Raw genomic sequence first — 17,697 nt, 5'->3', positions numbered from 1 at the left:
TTTCAAACCAAGACTGATGTTTGTGTTATTCATACTATTCACTACTCTTTTTGCAGCTAATATTGATTACTCCATTTGTCTACCTGAACCAACACAAACAGAAGTTATATTTACTAAAGTAGATGGAGATCCATGGCCTCCAGTAATTGGAAGTAAGTTTAAATTAAATATGGTTGGGGTATTAGATAGATATTGTGAAACATTTATTGCACGACCACTTTTAAAAATGCATAATGGGGATGAATGGACTCCTGTTCCATTGGGAAATAAAGATTTGTGTGGAACAGTAGTTAGATGTCCAGTTTTACCAGGACCAATATCTATTAAATTTGAAATGGAAATTCCTAATATGAGTCCTCCAGGTACATACAAGGGAGAATTTACATTTACTGACGGTGACTATAATATCACTTGTTTAGGATTTATGCTTGATATGAAATAACATTGTTTCTTTCTTTCATTGTTTATTGTTATTAATTATTTTAAAAAGAAGTTTCTGAATGTAAATTCAAATAACAGCACAACTATTTAAAAAGAAATGAGTTTCTCACATAAAATAGAAGATCTTCAACAAGACATTTGACTGAACATTTGTTTTTAAATCTCTCAAAAAATGACATTTCATTATAAATTCTTTTTTTTTTACGATTTTATAATAACAATTTAATACCATTTGCTGGCATTTTGTCGGAAAAAACATCAAAATATTCCAACATTAGGAAACCCTCAAGAAACCCTTAAAAAAGGACAAATGACTATTTAAAAGGATCTTTAGCAAAAAAATAAATAAGATGGCAGCACAAGATTATAAGATCAAAGACATTAAACTTGCAGATTGGGGAAGAAAAGAACTTACTCTTGCAGAATATGAAATGCCAGGTTTAATGGCTGTTAGAGAAAAATATGGTAAAGAACATGCTCTTCAAGGAGCTAGAATTACTGGATCACTTCATATGACTATTCAAACAGGTGTTTTAATTGAAACACTTAAAGCACTTGGAGCAAATCTTAGATGGGCATCTTGTAATATTTTCTCAACACAAGATCATGCAGCTGCTGCTATTGTTCAAGCTGGTGTTCCTGTATTTGCATGGAAAGGAGAAACAGTTCAAGAGTATTGGGAATGTACTCTAAAAGCACTTAAATTTGGAGAAAATCAAGGACCACAAATTATTGTTGATGATGGAGGAGATGCTACACTTATGATTCATACAGGATATCATGCAGAAGAACATCCAGAAATTCTTGATGTTAAAGGAACAGAAGAAGTAAATGCACTTCATAATGTTTTAAAGAAACAACTTAAAGAAAATCCACGTTTTTGGCATAATATTTTACCAGAAATTAGAGGATGTTCAGAAGAAACTACTACAGGTGTCTTAAGATTAAAACAAATGGTTAAAGAAAAGAAACTTCTTTTCCCAGCTGTTAATGTAAATGATTCAGTTACTAAATCTAAATTTGATAATATTTATGGATGTAGACATTCATTAATTGATGGTATTAATCGTGCTACTGATGTTATGATTGGAGGTAAAGTTGCATGTGTTTGTGGATATGGAGATGTTGGAAAAGGATGTGCTGAATCTCTTAGAGGACAAGGAGCACGTGTTGTTGTTACTGAAATTGATCCAATTTGTGCACTTCAAGCATCAATGAATGGATATGAAGTTACAACTATTGAAAATGTTCTTGATAGAGCTGAAATATATGTCACAACTACTGGTAATACTAAAGTTATTCTTGCAGAACATATGGCACATATGAGAAACAATTCTATTGTTTGTAATATTGGACATTTTGATAATGAAATTGATGTTGCTGGTATTGAAAGTTATCCAGGTATTGTTCGTGAAAATATTAAGCCACAAGTTGATAAATTCACATTCCCAGATGGACATTCTATTCTTCTTCTTGCAGAAGGAAGACTTGTTAATCTTGGATGTGCTACTGGACATCCAAGTTTTGTCATGTCAAATTCATTCTCTAATCAAACTCTTGCTCAAATTAAATTATGGAGAGAAAAACTCCCAATTGATTGTATTACTCTTCCAAAAGAACTTGATGAAGAAGTTGCTAGATTACATCTTGCTAAACTTGGTGTTAAATTAACTACACTTACTGAAGAACAAGCTAATTACATTGGAGTTCCAGTAAATGGACCATACAAGAGTGATACTTATCGTTACTAATTAATTTCTCTTTTTTATTTTATGTATTTAAAATTGTTTTAAAAATTGTTAAGTATGAGAATTGAATAAGTTCAATTAAAATTTATATGAAGATAAAATTAAAAGAGATAAAAAGTTGAATAATATTTTATTATTGAAAGATAAATTGTTAGTAAATTTAAAACTAATATTAAAAAAATAAAAAAAAAGGATAAATTTATCATCTTTCAATGAGTATTTTTAAATGCCTTTTAAACAATTTGATTTTTTATTTTTGTTCAGAAGGAGTCGTTGGTTGTTCTTCATTTTTTGATTGGTCTCTTGGTGTAATTGAGTTATTTTCCTTTTCTATTGCTTTTTGTTTTTCCATTTCCTTTTTCATTAATTTCATCATCTTTTCTTCTTCTTCAATCTCCTTTTTATATTGTTTCTTGACTTTTGCAATCATTTCTTTTTCTTTTTCTAAATAATCTTCAATTGCTGCTAAAACAACATTATGAGTTGTTTCATAATCTTTTGAAGTACATTCAACATATCTTTTAGCTTTTAATTCTTTAGCCATTTTTTCTCCTTCTTTTTTAGAAATATGGTCTTTATTGTTATCTTCTCTTAAATCAACTTGAGTACCAACAACAATAACTGGAACAGTAGGTGCGTATTTTCTTAATTCGATAATCCATTTGTTTTTAATATTTCTAAATGATGAGCGTTGTGTTACACTAAAGCACAACAAAAATACATCAAAATTACAGTTATTATAACATCCAGCACGGTATGATGAATACTCATCTTGTCCAGCTGTATCCCATAACGAAACATTAAATATATCATTTCCTACTGGTTCTATTTGACAGAAGTTATCAAAGATAGTTGGTGTGTATTCAGTCAAAAATGATTGTGATGTATAAGATAATAAAAATGTAGTTTTTCCAACAGCACCATCTCCAACAAGTCCAATTTTAATAACTTTATTAATCTTTGCGCTCATAAATGAGTTATTTTTAAGTTCTTTTCTGTTTTTGAGTTCTTTTAAATCTCTATAGTTTTATTAAGTAAGTTTTGTTTTTTGAAAAAATAATTAAGAATTGATGATAATAAAAAAATCAGAGAGGAAAAAAGAGAATAATTTTTTGCTGTATAGCACTCACTTAACAACAAGATTTTTTCTCTTCTGGTGTTGATTTTTGAGCAGTGATTTGAACACGATCTTGTGATGATTGAGCAACTTGTGCTGGATTAGCATGTTCTGCTTGTACAATTCTTGTAACCAATTCACGAAAAGCTTCTTCTACTTTAATATTCATTTTAGCAGATGTTTCAAAGAAAGCATAACCACCTTCAGAAGCGAATTGTTGTCCTTCAGCAGTAGTTACTGCACGAGCATCATTTTCAAGGTCAACTTTATTTCCAACAAGAACTATTTTAACTCCTTGAGGACAATACATAGAAACATCATCAATCCAGTCTTGAAGATAATCAAATGATTCACGATTTGTAATATCATATACAATAAGTGCTCCTTGTGTTTCACGATAGTACTGACTTGCCAATGATTTATATTGTTCTTGTCCACAAGTGTCTCTTAAAGTTAAACTAACAGAGCAATCAGGCATTTCCATTGTATCTTGAAACAAATCCATTCCGGCGGTAGAGGTATAGTCTTCGCTAAATATATTCTAAATTAATAAATAATAAAATTCATTTACTTTTGTTCATACAACAAACATTTACCAATTGATTTGAAAGTGATGTTTTACCAACTGCAGAAGCTCCAACGATAACAACCTAAAAATAAGTAAGTAATTTTACTACTAATAAGTATTGTATAAACAAACATTTACTGAAATCACTGGTTTAGACATAAGAAATAAAAAAAATTAAGTTCTTTTTTTACTCTTTTTTTGTTTCTCATTTTTATATTTTAATTTTTTAGAAAACTCAATTTTTTCTCATAATTTCAATACTTATGGATAATAAGAATGTTGTTCTTCTCATGAGACATAGTGAATCTATTTCTTCCCCATTTATGTCTATTGCTAAATACAATAAAAGACAGCCATTTAAAATTGATTTAAATAAGTATGACATCAAACCTAATGAACAACAACAATACCAAACAAACTCTTTTTATATAAATTTTAAGAACATACCTCCAATACTTGTTGTTCATAACTTATTAAATTATGGAGTTGGTTGTAAAAGGGACTTTTTTATTAAAGTAAAAAATAGATTTGAGAAGTCAAGAATAATTAAACCTGTGAAATTTGAATGTGGAATATTGTCGTCAGAAAATGAATGTGCAAATGTGTTATTTAAAATTGTAAATAGAGCATATAATATCTTTAATCAATTTGATTTTAGTAATAAGACTAGTGATGATGTTCAATCTTTACTTAATTCTCTTACTGCAAAAACTATCAACCAACGTCCATTTATCTTTATGTTGAATGATATTGATACTCCATTCTTGTTAAATAACCAAAAGTATTTCCTTCACTTTCTTCCTCGAATAATATCATCATTACCAAATTGTAGGTTTATTCTCAATACAAACACTATTGATGGTCCTTATCTTTTTTCATTATCAGAACTTCTTCAAATGAGAATGGTATTAAACTCTGTTGTTGGTGAAAAATGGGCGCCAAATATTCCTTGGTTTAGAGACTATATCCCAACAGTAATTCAAGCAAAAAAGAAAACACGAGAAAAAGTCCGGATGGAAATCTTTAAGAAATTAAGCACATTTCAAAAGAATATATGTATTACTTTAGTTGATACAGGCAATACTTCTGAGTCTGCTTTACTAGATTCTGTTAGAATCAAATTTGGAGATATTCCTCAATCGTCATTCTCTCAAGCACTAAAAAGGCTAAAAGAGGTTGGGATAGTTTCAACAGAAAATGGTCTTGTTTCATTACAAATAAAGAAGTCTAAAATAAAAGATGCCTTTTCATTAATTTGATATGGTTCAATCTTGTCTTGTTGTTAATTAAACTTTTCATTTAAAATCAAAAGAAAATAAAATTTTTCAAAAAGATCATAAATCGTTAATATTTGGTTTCATGAAGTATAAAGCTATTGTCATGGATTTTGATGGAACAATTGTTGATGGGATGAGTGCTTGGATTAATATGTATTATGCATTTGATCAGAAGTACAACATCATATTATCCCAAGAAAAGAAAGATAGAATTTATGTTGGCTCAGTAAGAAGTGTTGCCACAAACTATCTCTCTTTATTCAAACACTTGAATGATCACTTTACTATAGATTCATTGACACGTTATTTTGTTGATAATTCAAGAGAAGGTACATTGACTTCTCCACCAATAAAAGGAGCTATTGAATTTATTACTGAGATGCATGAAAAAAATATCCCTATTGCCATTGCATCTTCAAGCACTGTCCCAACAATTCAAGAATTTCTTAAAAAACATAACATTTCACAATGTATACAAGAAATAGTTGTTGGAAGTGATGTAAAACATTGTAAACCTGCTGCTGATATTTATATTGAAGCATCTCATCGTTTAGGTCATGACATTAATGATACTGTAGTTTTTGAAGATTCAGTTTTAGCATTGACCAATGCAAAAAAAGTAGGTTTTAAGAGTGTGTTAATTAGTCATACAAAAGTATCACCAGAAAGTCATGATATTCAAATAGAAGATTATTTCTCTCCGTCTTTAAAGGAATTATTCTAATTACAATTTTTTATTCAAGATACAATTACAAACCATTAATTAAATTTTAATAAAATAACAAAAAAAAACCCTTAAAAGAAATGGCAAACAACCTCAAGAATTCAAATTTAATTTTCAGCTTCTTCTACGGTTTTAGTTACGAGACCTTTGAAACTGGCTACTGGAACATATGAAACGAGGGTATAGAATTTACCTTCTTCACCTTCAATTGGGAGTCTAGCCATTCTGACTCTAATTCTGTCAGCAACTGATCTAATACCTTGGCTCCAAATGAATTGATTTAATCCCATGTCGAATTTTACAACGTGTGTTTTCATAGTTTTAATAGCAAGGAATCTAATGATTTTGATGGCTTTTGGAGCTCTCTTCTTGAATGATTCTTTGTGAAGATAAGCATGCATATGAATGGTCATTTCACGAGTAATTGGAGCCATTTCTTTTTGCTTAATTTCCTTGGCTGGTTTCTTGTTAGCAGCCTTGGCTTTTTTAGCTTCTTTACGAGCTTTATTAGCTTCTCTGTATTTTAAAACACGTGGATTAGTAGTCTTGGAAACAGCCATCAACACACAAGTTTACCCTATTCAGTTCTTTCTAATTAAAACAATAGGTTTTTTTTGATATAGTTCTTATAGTTCTTTTTTATTATTAATATAGTTTTTATGAATGATCATAAAATTTTGATTTATATAACATAAAACAAATTAAAAAATCAGTTATTGATGAGATCATTCAAATGAATGTTATTTACATCAATATCTTCTTTAGGTTTAATATTTTCAACAATCTCATAGATTTTTTGAAGAAAATTTCTTGTTTCAAACAATTTTTCATCATCAATATGACCATTCAAAACTTCATTCATCTTTTTGGATATATACTCTTCTACATCTTTATCAGTAATGTCTTGTTTAATAGTCTTAATGTTTTCTTTCGTTTTAGGACCTTTTTTAATAAACTCTGCGACTTCTGTTGGAGTAATAATTTTATTATTAAGTTTACAATTCATTCCAAGAGAGATACAAGGAAGACATGAACATAAAGATAATAAATTTTCTTTAGAGTCTGTTATTGGATTATTTTCTATTGAAATAGAATTTAAATTAAATAAACGAGAAAATGCTTCTTTTAAGTTGTCTAAGTCTTCAATAAGATTATTTTTAATAGAAAGATAGCGTAATTGAAGAAATATTCCAAATGGACATAAGTTAGTAATTTGATTATTGTCAAGTGATAAATAAGAAATAGACCCAACAACAGGAATATTAATAGAATTTATTTTATTTGAATTTACTATTAATATGTCTAATGGTCTTTCATTAATATTTTCTAAAGTCATAATTTCATTATTTGATAGATCAAGTAAGTTTAATCGTGGAAAACAGAATGGTGTAAAACTATTTTTTTTAAATGAAGTAATTCCACAATAATTAATATATAACTTTTCTAATGACTTCCATTCTTTTTTTTCATCAAAAAGTATTGATTCTGCTACATTTTCCTGTAAATTAATTAATTTAACTTCTTTTAATGTTTCAGGTAAATTAGCTAAAACATATTTTCCATTTAATCCAATAATGTCTAATCTAATTAATGGACTAACTGATGTAAATTCAATTTTAATTTCTTCTCCAACACTTCCAGTTTTCTCTCCATTTTCTGGAACTATTTGTAAATGAGTTAATCTTCTAAGTAATGCTCGTGTAGATTCACCACTTAATAATGTTACTATTGTATTTAAATTATTAATGATTTTAGGTGAAACTATTACTTTTTCTGGAACTGGTTGTCTTAATGGTTGTAATGCTGAGTCGAGTGTAGTATTTCCTGTTAATGGTAATTGATCTTGTTTTGGTTTTGCTTCAAAGATTGATCGAAAAGAAATCATTAAATTTTTAAGTTTCTTTTTTTTTGAAGATATTTCAAAATTCTTAAATGGTTTTGTTAGTATTTTCATTTGATTGTTTATTGATTTTATTCTATCTTTCATTATTAAATATTTATTTTTAATAATGAAAGAGAAATTATAATTGCATATAAAGTATTATCATATAAGTAGTATTTAAAGGAATGAGAAAACATTCACATGTTAATATAAATGACTCAAAGAATTAAAAAAATAAAACAGAAAAAATAAATTTAAACTTAAAAAAAAGTAAGTATAACATTTATGTCACAAACTGAAGTTATTGATACTATTCATGATAATGAAAAAAATCGTAAACGAATTACTGAATATATAGAATCATTAATTGATTGTGCAGAAACATACACACAAACTGAAGAAGTCCCTGATCCTAATGTACTTCAACAATATAAAGAAACATTAAAATCAATGCTAGAGTTAGAGAGTAAATTAAATGGACATCTTGCAGCATTAAGAAGATCACAAGACAATCCAGATGCAATTGAAGATGAACGTGCTTTTAAAGCAGAATATAAACAAGCTGTTATTAATAATACAGAAACTATTGGAGATGATCATCCTAAAATTAAAGAAATGAAAAGAAGGATTTGGTATGCTCGTCATAGTGAACCTTATTTCGAAGATGAGAATGAAGGAGTTATTATTTCAAACACACGCTCATTTATATGTCCCTTAACTAAAAAGCCATTTGTTAATCCAGTTAAGGCACAAGTATGTGGACATATATTTTCAAAACAAGCCATATACAATTTAATTGGACGTAATAAAACTATTAAATGTCCAGTTGCAGGATGTGACCATTCTTTTGGTATTAATGATTTAATTGAAGATTATGAAACACAACACGCCATGGATAGAGAGAAAAAGAATGCAATGTCTGAAGACAGTTCTAGTGAAGCAGAATTGGTATGATTGATTGTTTTATTTATCAAATTGTGTTAGTTCAATAACAATGTTCTTCAATTCGTAAAAAACAGGGTTTCTTTTACTACTAAAAAACAAAAAGAGAGAAACACGAATAAAGAAGTTTAACTTCTTCGAAAAGTATTTAGGTGTTAAGCTGATGATATTTAACAAACCCTAGATCAAATACAAAATCAAATAAGTAATGGACGGAAGAAAGATTTGGTTCCTTACTTTAACTCAAGTGTGCAACCTTAGATGTAAGTATTGTGGAAGTGATGAAGTTTATGACACTGAGATTGAAGACCTTAATCCTTGGCCAATGGAAATTAATTATGACCTTAAATATCTTAAAAGAATTTCTGAAGATAGTGATCCAATTATTTGTTTCTATGGTGGTGAGCCAACTGTACGTCCACAAATAATTTATCAAGTTATGGATATGATGCCTCATGCTGAATTTGTTTTACAAACAAATGGAACTCTTCTTCATACATTAAAACCAGAATATGTTAATAAAATGGGAACTATTCTTATTAGTGTTGATGGTAATGCTGAGGTTACAAATAATAAAAGAGGAAAAGGTACATATGAAAAAGCAATTGAAAATGTTAAGCTAATTAAGTTAAATGGTTATAAAGGTGATCTTATTGCTCGTATGACTATTTCAAAAGGTTCTGATATTCTTCGAGATGTTAGTTATTTAATTAATACTAAATTATTTGATCATATCCATTGGCAATTAGATGTTTGTTGGGATGCACCTGCTTATGTTTCTTGGGATTTTAAATTCTTAGAATGGAGAGATACTAATTATCTTCCAGGTCTTCATCAATTAATTGACAACTGGATTGATGAAATGAAAAATAATGGTAAGGTCCAAGGAATTGCTCCATTTACTGCAATGGTTTATTCTATTTTAACAGGAGAAAAAATGACAAGAGTTAGATGTGGTTCAGGATTTTCATCATTTAATGTTGCTACAAATGGTGATGTTACTGGATGTCCAATTGCTCCTGATCAAGACATTTATGGTAAGATTCAAAATGATGATTTTAATGAAAAGGATATGAAAGATAAAGCACATTTACTTTCCCCATGTAATAAAGAAGAGTGTAATGTGTTTGAGTTATGTGGTGGAAGATGTATGTATGCTAACGAATCAAAATGGTGGGGAGATGATGGATTTAAAGAGGTATGTGTAACAGTTAAAGAATATATTAAAATGCTTCAAGATAGAATTCCTGAAATTCAACAATTAATTGATTCAGGAAAACTTACTGTTGAAGATTTCCATTATCCATCTTTTAACAATTCTATTGAAGTTATTCCATAAATTTTTTTGTTTCTTTGAAGTTTATTTTTTTTTTAGTTCAAAAATTCTTTCATTTTTACAATTCAATTAATTTGCAATGTCTATAGTTTTTAATCCACTTAAAATATCATTAATATTAAGTCTTTTTCTTGTATCTTGTTCCCAACTTCTAACAATCAAGTTTTTAATTTGTGGATTTGTTACTCTTTCAATTTGATTTGTTCTTTTTCCATTAGCTACTAAATCAGCTATGTCCCAAGCAAATTTGAATTGTGTTTTAGGAAATGGATCTTCCCATGTAAAACATTGTAACATTGTGACTGCAAAAGAGTATATGTCTGATGGCATTTTATAATGTTCTCGATTTAATACTTCAGGTGCCATATATTTTGGTGATCCTATTCCTTTGGTAAATGTCATATTTGTCATCATCATATTAATATTTCTGGATGCTCCAAAGTCTGTTAATTTACAATTAACTTCAATACCATTATCAAGTGATACAATAAGAATATTATCTGGTTTAATATCTCGATGTAATATTCCATTTGAATGAAGGTACTCAATTCCTTTTGCAGAATCTATCATAAATTTCAATCTTAGACTCATTGGTATTTCATTTTCAGTTTTTTTAATTAACACATCTTGTAGTGACCCATATTCTGCATATTCTGTTACCATACATATTTTATTAGGAATAAATACTGCTCCATAAAAATGAATGATATAGTCACTTCTAAACTTATCTAACATCATCACTTCTTTCTCAAATTCTGTCATTTTATTTTCATTTTTATCAATCTGTTTCATTTTTTTAATTGCTACTTTATTTCCTCTGAATATTCCAAGATATACTATTCCAAATGTTCCTTCTCCTATTTTCTTTTCTTCTTTAATATCATCTGGGTCAAGCCGTGTTGATAGTTCTGTTTCAAATATTACATGAAGTTGATACGTTTTTTCTTTACTCTTTTTAACATCTGAAGAAACAATAAGAATAGGATCATCAACTTTACAAGTACAATATGGCTTGACAAATAAATTAAACTCTACTGCATTTCCTGGTTTTATAAAAGCAAGTTGTGGCTCACTTCTTATTCCATATTTACTTTCACAATCAGTTTTATTAGTAATTTGTACTTTCATTATAGCTTTATTTGTATTTCCAATACATAATAATGTTTTAGTTTCTTGTCCTACAGGAATTACATTATTTTCAGTAAAGTTTATTTCGCTCATACTTGTTGTCAAACAGCTTCCATTTGATAATGGAACAAAATGAATTGATGAACTAGACATTTTGAATGAAGTAAATTCTTTTTCTCGTTGTTTATTTGCAGTGTATCTAGTAATAGAATTAATGAGAATAATAGCCATACAAAGAATGACAATTAAAATAATAATAAATCCAATAATTGGAAGAATAACAATTAAAACATTTAAGTGAAATTCACAATAATCTCCAAGTTCGGTTGGTTTATAATTTAATGAACATTTAGAGCATTTACCATTTGATGTTTCTATACAATTAACAACAGCTTCTAATGGTATACACTTTCCATTTCTCAATACTTTCCCATAGTCACAAGAGCTACAAATATTTGACCATATACAATTCATACAATTATCTGAACATAAATAACACTCACCATTGTACATGTATGTTCCGTCAAGACATTTAGAACAACCCCATGAATTTTTTGAAATACAATAAACAAGGTCATCTTGTGATAAACATTTATTTTGTGATGATGAATGATAATAATTTTCTCCACATTCAATACAACTATTAGCATCTCGCTGACATGTGGTACAGTTTTCTGAACATTCATAGCAATCACTATTTAAGTTATAATAACCAACTTTGCAAATAGCACATTTACCTCCTGGTAATATGTGTGAGCATTTACCAGATTTACCATTATCAGTAATACATGTATTTTGATCCAAGTAATAGTCTGATTGGCATGAAGTACAAAAAGAGGCATTTTTAAAACATGTTAGACATGTTTTATTGCATTCTTGACAATTTCCATTTGAGTCAAGATAAAAGTGATCAAAACAACGAGTACATCCTTTTTTGGAACTAAGTTCACAATTTGGTAATTCATTGGCTACACATTTTCCCATGGTTGTTAGATAATATGAGTCACTACATTCAAGACAAAGACTAGAATCTTTACATTTATTACAACCAGTTGTACAGCTAGAGCAAACTCCTTCTGATGTTTTGAAATATCCATCTTTACAAACAGAACATTGGTTATTTTCATATATTTTACAATTCTGATCTACTTCACATGATCCATCTTTAGTAATATATGCATTGGGAGAAGAGCAAGTAATGCATGTTTTTTCAGTGCATATACTGCAATCTTTAAATTTCTTTGAACAAGACACACATTCTCCAGAAGTTAAATAATAGTTAGATTTACATGAAATAATGTTGTTATTAGAAACTAAATCGGCTGTCTGAATGAGAGAACACTCTCCTGATACTGACATATATTTTTTATTTATGTTACATGTAATACATTGGTCAGTAGTAACTTTACAATTTGAACATTTACTGTCACATCCCCCACAATAATTAGCAGACCCAAATAACACTGATAGAGAATTAGAACATTTATAACAATATTCTTTGAAATAAAGGCAGCTTGTAATTTCAGGAGTGACAGCAGTGCACACACCATTTATTAGCTTATATCCTTCGGTACATTCAATGCATGTACCATCATTATCTTTACAAACAATACAATTACTTTCAGAACATTTAGAACAACTTCCATCCTTCCAATAATAACCATATGAACATTCTCGACATTTTATTTCAGATGTTGTTTTAACATAATTTGTACAATGTTGAATATCTGTAGATATATAGCAAGCGTTGTTAATAAGAATATATCCTTCTTTACATTTCTGACAAAGGGCATATCCTTCTTTGAATAAATAATAATCACATAATGAAGTAGTTTCTCCTAAAAGTAACTCATAACTCTTACTTGTTGATTTCAATAATGCTTTTGTATTAATTGTCATTGACTTTATTTGTGAATGAAGAATAAATCCATTCTCTAATGAAGTAACTGTTAATAGAATAGAAGAAATATCAGAAGAACTTATTGAAACTACTGAATTATTTCCTGAGAGTGTTAATGAATATAAATTTGTTTGAAGAATAAACATAACGTTGTTTATTGATGTTAGTGCTGTGTCACTTTCTAGTATTAATGTGGTTGGTTGGAGTCCAGTAGGATATTGGTAAGTAGAATGAGATGAAAATAATGATATTTCACAATTTGATTTTGTAGATGAACATGGACATGAGTAATCAATGAAACCATTGTAGATATAACCTGAATCAGTCAGTTTACACTCTCTGTTATACAGCCCAAGTGTTTTACATGTTGTAATTTCGTCAGAATAACTTCCTGAAAGGACTGCAACTCCATCACACTGTTTATCAACATTAACCCTTCGAGCTCTAGTATAGAATAAGATCATTGGGTTAGTAATACTAGAACTATAGTCTGGTGCAAGGTTAATAGTGAGTTGATTTGTTGAAGGAGATAATGTAAATATCTCTCCATATGTTTTTTTGGTTATAATTTTATTGAGGGTGAATGTTGTGACATCACTTCCAATGATGAGATTTGATGAAGGTCCTGAATTAACTGTATCAAGGGTGATTGTTGATGATGTAAATTCAACTGTTCCATAAGATTCAAGTGAAATTGGGGTTTTACTTTCCATTCCTATTTTAATGTTTATTGCTGAAGGACAATAGACAGTGTATAAGTATGTTCCTGTAGATAACTTAATTTCACTTTCACTTTTATATAATTTGATTAAAACTCCTTTTGCTGTTGGGTTTATTGAGTTAATTATCACTTTAGAATTGAATTGTAAAGTCACAGCATCTGTACTAATAGAATTTATTTTAGCCTCGGAAGTCAATGAAATTTCAGACCCTTCATTGGATATAAGTATGTCTTTGCTTGTTACAGAATTGAATGTTGTTGTTCCATATGTCATAGAATTAACATTAACATCATTTGGGCTAATAATATGAATTATGTTTGTTGTTTTAGAATATATTGAAGAAATTGATTGAGCATATACACTGACTTGATTATGTTCAGAATTAACACTAATTTTATTTATACTAATTAAACTAGATGAATGACCGAGTGAAATGGTATTACTTTTTCCATCAACAATTAATGACTGAAAATGAGCTGTTTCCGTTGATAAAATATTAATATTTTTTGAGTCTGATGTAATAATTAAAGCGGTGATGGTTTTTAGATTAGTTATTTCTTTTGTAAGAGAAGTACCTCCAATAACAAAGTTGTTTTCCATTGATTTTAATTTTAAATCAATAGATGTTGTTGTTGGATATATGTAGCAATTAGCTGATTCGCATGGACAATATTCTTTGTCGAAAGAAGAAGATGTTGTATAGTCAGAACCTTTCATAGAACATTTGACAGTGTCTTCAGTATTAGAAGTAGGGCAATATCTTAATAGTTTGTTGTTTGACAATAAAGTACATCCTTGTACTGCTTTATACGTGTCTGAATTGAATGGTTTTGTGGATGAGGCAATGTCAGAACATACATTTCCAGAAACTGTTTTAATTAATAAATACTCTGGAGAAGTAACACTGATAATAGCACCATCGTTGATATACTTTTCTGATGGGATATTGTACATTTCAATTGTGATTAGTGCAGAAACTTTTATTTTTGTTGTTTTTGCAACATTCATTACTTTACAGTACAAAGAAGATTCAATTGTGACACTCTTTAATGATGAAAAATCACAACTCTGGATAGTTAATGTTTCAGAACCACTCAATGAGAATGATGAAGTAGATATAATATTTGAATAATACTCTTTTCTTATTGATTTATAACTTGAAGTAACCAAAGAAAAGTATAATTCTTGATATTTAGGTAACAGATAACAATCTCTTTGTTTGAAAGAATTTTTAGAATATTCACAATTACATTTTGGATCTGTTCCAGTGTAGAACCTACTTGACCCATTAATCTTTCCATCACAACTTTTTGATAATGAACCAACATTACTTGATGATGAAAGTAATACAACGTCATTTGTAATATCAGTGTTTATTGTTGTTACTGTCAATTCTCCAAAAAACACTATTCCATTCTTTTTATTACTTGTAAGTGTTGTAACTTCTACTGGTGTTTTAATAGTTCCTGAACAAGTTATTGTCATTGAACCAGCTTTTAACTTGTATTTACCTGAAATGTCAAATATTGACTGAGTTACCAATGACTTCCATGTTCGAGATGCAGTAATTTCACGTGTTGTAGGCAATATTAAATTTCTATACTCAGAATCTTTTTCACAATCAACTTCAATGTAATAATCACCTGAAATATTCTCATTGAAATGGCAGTCACACATCACTTCTTCGTTAGAACCTTCTTTAGCATATCGTCTATACGATCCTCCACTACAATATCCTGTTAAACCAATAGCAGTAATACTATCACTGTTACTTATAAATAATAACTGGTCAAATGGAATATCACTTTCTACAGTAACACTACTAACTGTGATTGTTCCAGACCCAACTTCGTTGAGTAAAATTTGTGGATAACTTGATGGAATAGTTAAACTGATAGTTAATTTTCCACTAACTTCAAAATGAACACCATTCTCTTTAATTTTCATATCTTCTAATATTACTGTTGATGATTCAGGAATAGTAACAATTGGTAATTGATTTTCTTTACATCCTTTGAAAGCATATCCTCCATAATGTTCATTTATAGATGTTGTATACTCACAATCAACAACAACTTGGAAATACTGTAAAAACTCTGTGCAATCATCTTTATCCCATTTTCCATCAACTGATGTACATGTACAATCTTCTTTAACCTCATTCTTATCTCCACCATTGTATCCAAATCTTTTTGCTCCATTCTTTAATGTGCACATAACTTGGTTTGGATAATTTGGTCTCATAATTACATTTGAGTCTGTTGTTGTCAAAACATGACCTACATAATTTGATTGATAACGTGAAACGATAAACAATCTAATCTTCCCTGAAACACGTGCTTTGTTATAGTCCCAATAGTCAAATTCAATTGTGATATAATTAGAATTTTTATTAACAAAAGTTCCTTCTCCATGAGGAGCAAAAATAAATGGTTTAGAGTCAGATATTTCAAATTCAGGATAAAAGTAAAAATTCAAAGGATTCAATAACCTACCATTATTATAAAGTGCCCATTGACAATTACTAGATTGAAGATAGAAATTCACTGTTGTTGTAATAATTTCACGATTATCATATTGAAGTAAAAATCTTTCATTTGATGAATCATAAATATTAAGTATTGGTGTTTTTGAACCTGTTTTCAATAAAATTCGTGTCCAACTAAATCCATTATAATCTTCAACACCATCTCTTTGTTCAAGAGCTACATCTCCAATACCTTGACTTGGTGTTTTACATGAATCTATATTTTTTATTGTGACTGTTCCATCTTTATAACATTGTGCAAAAGTTAAGTATATGCATAGTACTAAGACAAGCATAACACGATTCATTAGTTTCAATAGTTTTTGCAGAAAGTTCATAATCAAAAAAACAATTAATTATTTTTTGTTATTTTCTTTTTTCAAAAATTTAAAAATACAATACCACTCAAACGATGAAAATATAATATCATTGTTACACACCCTTATTATTTTATTGTAATTTTTCAACTAACACAACACAGTACCTTTATATTTCCACAACTTGTGAGAATAATAATTCATTCAAATTTAAAAAGAAGAAAACTTGAAATATAGCTTTATATATTTTAATTAAAGAATTAGAATTACCTCCATTCTTTGTTCAATGTAAAGAGAATGAAGTTAACACCATAAAATAAATTGAAGAATGTTAATACCATTAAAAAGAATCAATGAAGGTGTAAAAAGAAGATAAGTAAAATATCAATTAATTAGTCATCGAATAAATTATGTGCTAAATCGTCTTTCTTCATAGAAATAATATTTCTTAATTGATTAAATTTATCAGGTTCAAATTGACAAGTTTTACTTACATCTTTAATAAAAGATTCTAAGGAAACGATAAGTTTTTTGATGTTTTCTTTAGTAAGAGTTTTCTTTGCTAGTTTATATTTTTCGTTTTGATTTTCTTCCTTTTCACCACCAACATTACAATTAGCAAACGAAAATAATTCTCCTACATCCTCTTTTTGTTTGGAATGTTCTGATTCAAATATTCTGTTATTTAATACTTTTATTAGAAAATTTTGAATTTGTGACCAAGCAAGTTCTAAACAACTGTTAACAAAACCTTTATTTTCGTCAATTTTTGTTAGTTCAACAGACTCTGCTTTTTCTACTCTTTCCTTTAATTCTTGTTCTGCTTTAGATTGAATGGATTTTAACTTTCTTCCCCATCCTGATCTTTTTAATGCAGCATTTGACTCTTTTAATTTAGATACAGCTGATGTAGCAAATGAAATATTAATTTCATCAAGACAAATGCTTTTACTATACTCTGGCATTTTAGTTCTTTTGAATTCTTCCATTTTTGTACAAAGGGCAACATGAACACAAATTAATCTAAAGACAACTTTCAAACACATATCAAATCTATCTACTGATGAT

General features: G+C 28.7%; 12 protein-coding genes across 12 annotated transcripts; 6 read left to right on the top strand and 6 right to left on the bottom strand.

The window, feature by feature from the left end:
* Positions 1–16: 16 nt before the first annotated feature.
* Positions 17–442, top strand: EHI_068260 (uncharacterized protein; the record flags this gene model as incomplete). Its single annotated transcript, XM_646628.1, has 1 exon — positions 17–442. The coding sequence occupies one exon, from the start codon at positions 17–19 to the stop codon at positions 440–442; it is 426 nt and encodes a 141-aa protein (XP_651720.1).
* Positions 443–791: 349 nt separating this feature from the next.
* On the top strand, positions 792–2,192 carry EHI_068250 (adenosylhomocysteinase, putative; the record flags this gene model as incomplete). Its single annotated transcript, XM_646629.1, has 1 exon — positions 792–2,192. The coding sequence occupies one exon, from the start codon at positions 792–794 to the stop codon at positions 2,190–2,192; it is 1,401 nt and encodes a 466-aa protein (XP_651721.1).
* A 247-nt stretch (positions 2,193–2,439) lies between these two features.
* Positions 2,440–3,159, bottom strand: EHI_068240 (Rho family GTPase; the record flags this gene model as incomplete). Its single annotated transcript, XM_646630.1, has 1 exon — positions 2,440–3,159. The coding sequence occupies one exon, from the start codon at positions 3,157–3,159 to the stop codon at positions 2,440–2,442; it is 720 nt and encodes a 239-aa protein (XP_651722.1).
* Positions 3,160–3,303: 144 nt separating this feature from the next.
* EHI_068230 (Rab family GTPase) lies at positions 3,304–4,036 on the bottom strand. The gene is made up of 3 exons (XM_646631.2): positions 4,007–4,036; positions 3,897–3,956; positions 3,304–3,847 (listed from the first exon to the last, which is right to left on the bottom strand). The coding sequence occupies exons 1-3, from the start codon at positions 4,031–4,033 to the stop codon at positions 3,320–3,322; spliced, it is 615 nt and encodes a 204-aa protein (XP_651723.1). The 5' UTR covers positions 4,034–4,036; the 3' UTR covers positions 3,304–3,319.
* A 101-nt stretch (positions 4,037–4,137) lies between these two features.
* Positions 4,138–5,133, top strand: EHI_068220 (uncharacterized protein; the record flags this gene model as incomplete). The annotated part of the gene is made up of 1 exon (XM_646632.1): positions 4,138–5,133. One exon carries the CDS (start codon positions 4,138–4,140, stop codon positions 5,131–5,133), a length of 996 nt encoding a protein of 331 aa, XP_651724.1.
* Positions 5,134–5,233: 100 nt separating this feature from the next.
* EHI_068210 (HAD hydrolase, family IA) lies at positions 5,234–5,891 on the top strand (the record flags this gene model as incomplete). Its single annotated transcript, XM_646633.2, has 1 exon — positions 5,234–5,891. The coding sequence occupies one exon, from the start codon at positions 5,234–5,236 to the stop codon at positions 5,873–5,875; it is 642 nt and encodes a 213-aa protein (XP_651725.1). The 3' UTR covers positions 5,876–5,891.
* A 65-nt stretch (positions 5,892–5,956) lies between these two features.
* On the bottom strand, positions 5,957–6,435 carry EHI_068200 (60S ribosomal protein L31, putative; the record flags this gene model as incomplete). The annotated part of the gene is made up of 1 exon (XM_646647.2): positions 5,957–6,435. One exon carries the CDS (start codon positions 6,433–6,435, stop codon positions 5,983–5,985), a length of 453 nt encoding a protein of 150 aa, XP_651739.1. The 3' UTR covers positions 5,957–5,982.
* Positions 6,436–6,584: 149 nt separating this feature from the next.
* On the bottom strand, positions 6,585–7,829 carry EHI_068190 (uncharacterized protein; the record flags this gene model as incomplete). Its single annotated transcript, XM_646635.2, has 1 exon — positions 6,585–7,829. The coding sequence occupies one exon, from the start codon at positions 7,827–7,829 to the stop codon at positions 6,585–6,587; it is 1,245 nt and encodes a 414-aa protein (XP_651727.2).
* A 213-nt stretch (positions 7,830–8,042) lies between these two features.
* EHI_068180 (uncharacterized protein) lies at positions 8,043–8,711 on the top strand (the record flags this gene model as incomplete). The annotated part of the gene is made up of 1 exon (XM_646636.1): positions 8,043–8,711. The coding sequence occupies one exon, from the start codon at positions 8,043–8,045 to the stop codon at positions 8,709–8,711; it is 669 nt and encodes a 222-aa protein (XP_651728.1).
* Positions 8,712–8,907: 196 nt separating this feature from the next.
* EHI_068170 (radical SAM domain protein) lies at positions 8,908–10,051 on the top strand (the record flags this gene model as incomplete). The annotated part of the gene is made up of 1 exon (XM_646637.2): positions 8,908–10,051. The coding sequence occupies one exon, from the start codon at positions 8,908–8,910 to the stop codon at positions 10,036–10,038; it is 1,131 nt and encodes a 376-aa protein (XP_651729.1). The 3' UTR covers positions 10,039–10,051.
* Positions 10,052–10,104: 53 nt separating this feature from the next.
* EHI_068160 (tyrosine kinase, putative) lies at positions 10,105–16,620 on the bottom strand (the record flags this gene model as incomplete). The annotated part of the gene is made up of 1 exon (XM_646638.2): positions 10,105–16,620. The coding sequence occupies one exon, from the start codon at positions 16,618–16,620 to the stop codon at positions 10,105–10,107; it is 6,516 nt and encodes a 2,171-aa protein (XP_651730.2).
* Positions 16,621–17,021: 401 nt separating this feature from the next.
* EHI_068150 (uncharacterized protein) lies at positions 17,022–17,594 on the bottom strand (the record flags this gene model as incomplete). The annotated part of the gene is made up of 1 exon (XM_001913380.1): positions 17,022–17,594. The coding sequence occupies one exon, from the start codon at positions 17,592–17,594 to the stop codon at positions 17,022–17,024; it is 573 nt and encodes a 190-aa protein (XP_001913415.1).
* Positions 17,595–17,697: the final 103 nt, after the last annotated feature.

Source organism: Entamoeba histolytica, genomic scaffold (genome assembly GCF_000208925.1).
Source record: "Entamoeba histolytica HM-1:IMSS scf_1104750517335 genomic scaffold, whole genome shotgun sequence".
In the NCBI taxonomy this organism is placed as follows: domain Eukaryota; phylum Evosea; order Mastigamoebida; family Endamoebidae; genus Entamoeba; species Entamoeba histolytica.
The sequence above is the reverse complement of the archived record's forward strand: the minus strand, read 5'-3'. Positions and strand labels throughout refer to the sequence as shown.

Bases quoted from the DNA above. Each gene is read 5' to 3' on its own strand.
- EHI_068230 (XM_646631.2), bottom strand. From the start codon at position 4,033: ATGTCTAAACCAGTGATTTCAGTAAAT. The intron at 3,957-4,006 runs GTTTGTTTATAC...ACTTATTTTTAG, and splicing joins AACCAGTGATTTCAGTAAAT to GTTGTTATCGTTGGAGCTTC. The intron at 3,848-3,896 runs GTTTGTTGTATG...TTATTAATTTAG, and splicing joins TTTCAAATCAATTGGTAAAT to AATATATTTAGCGAAGACTA.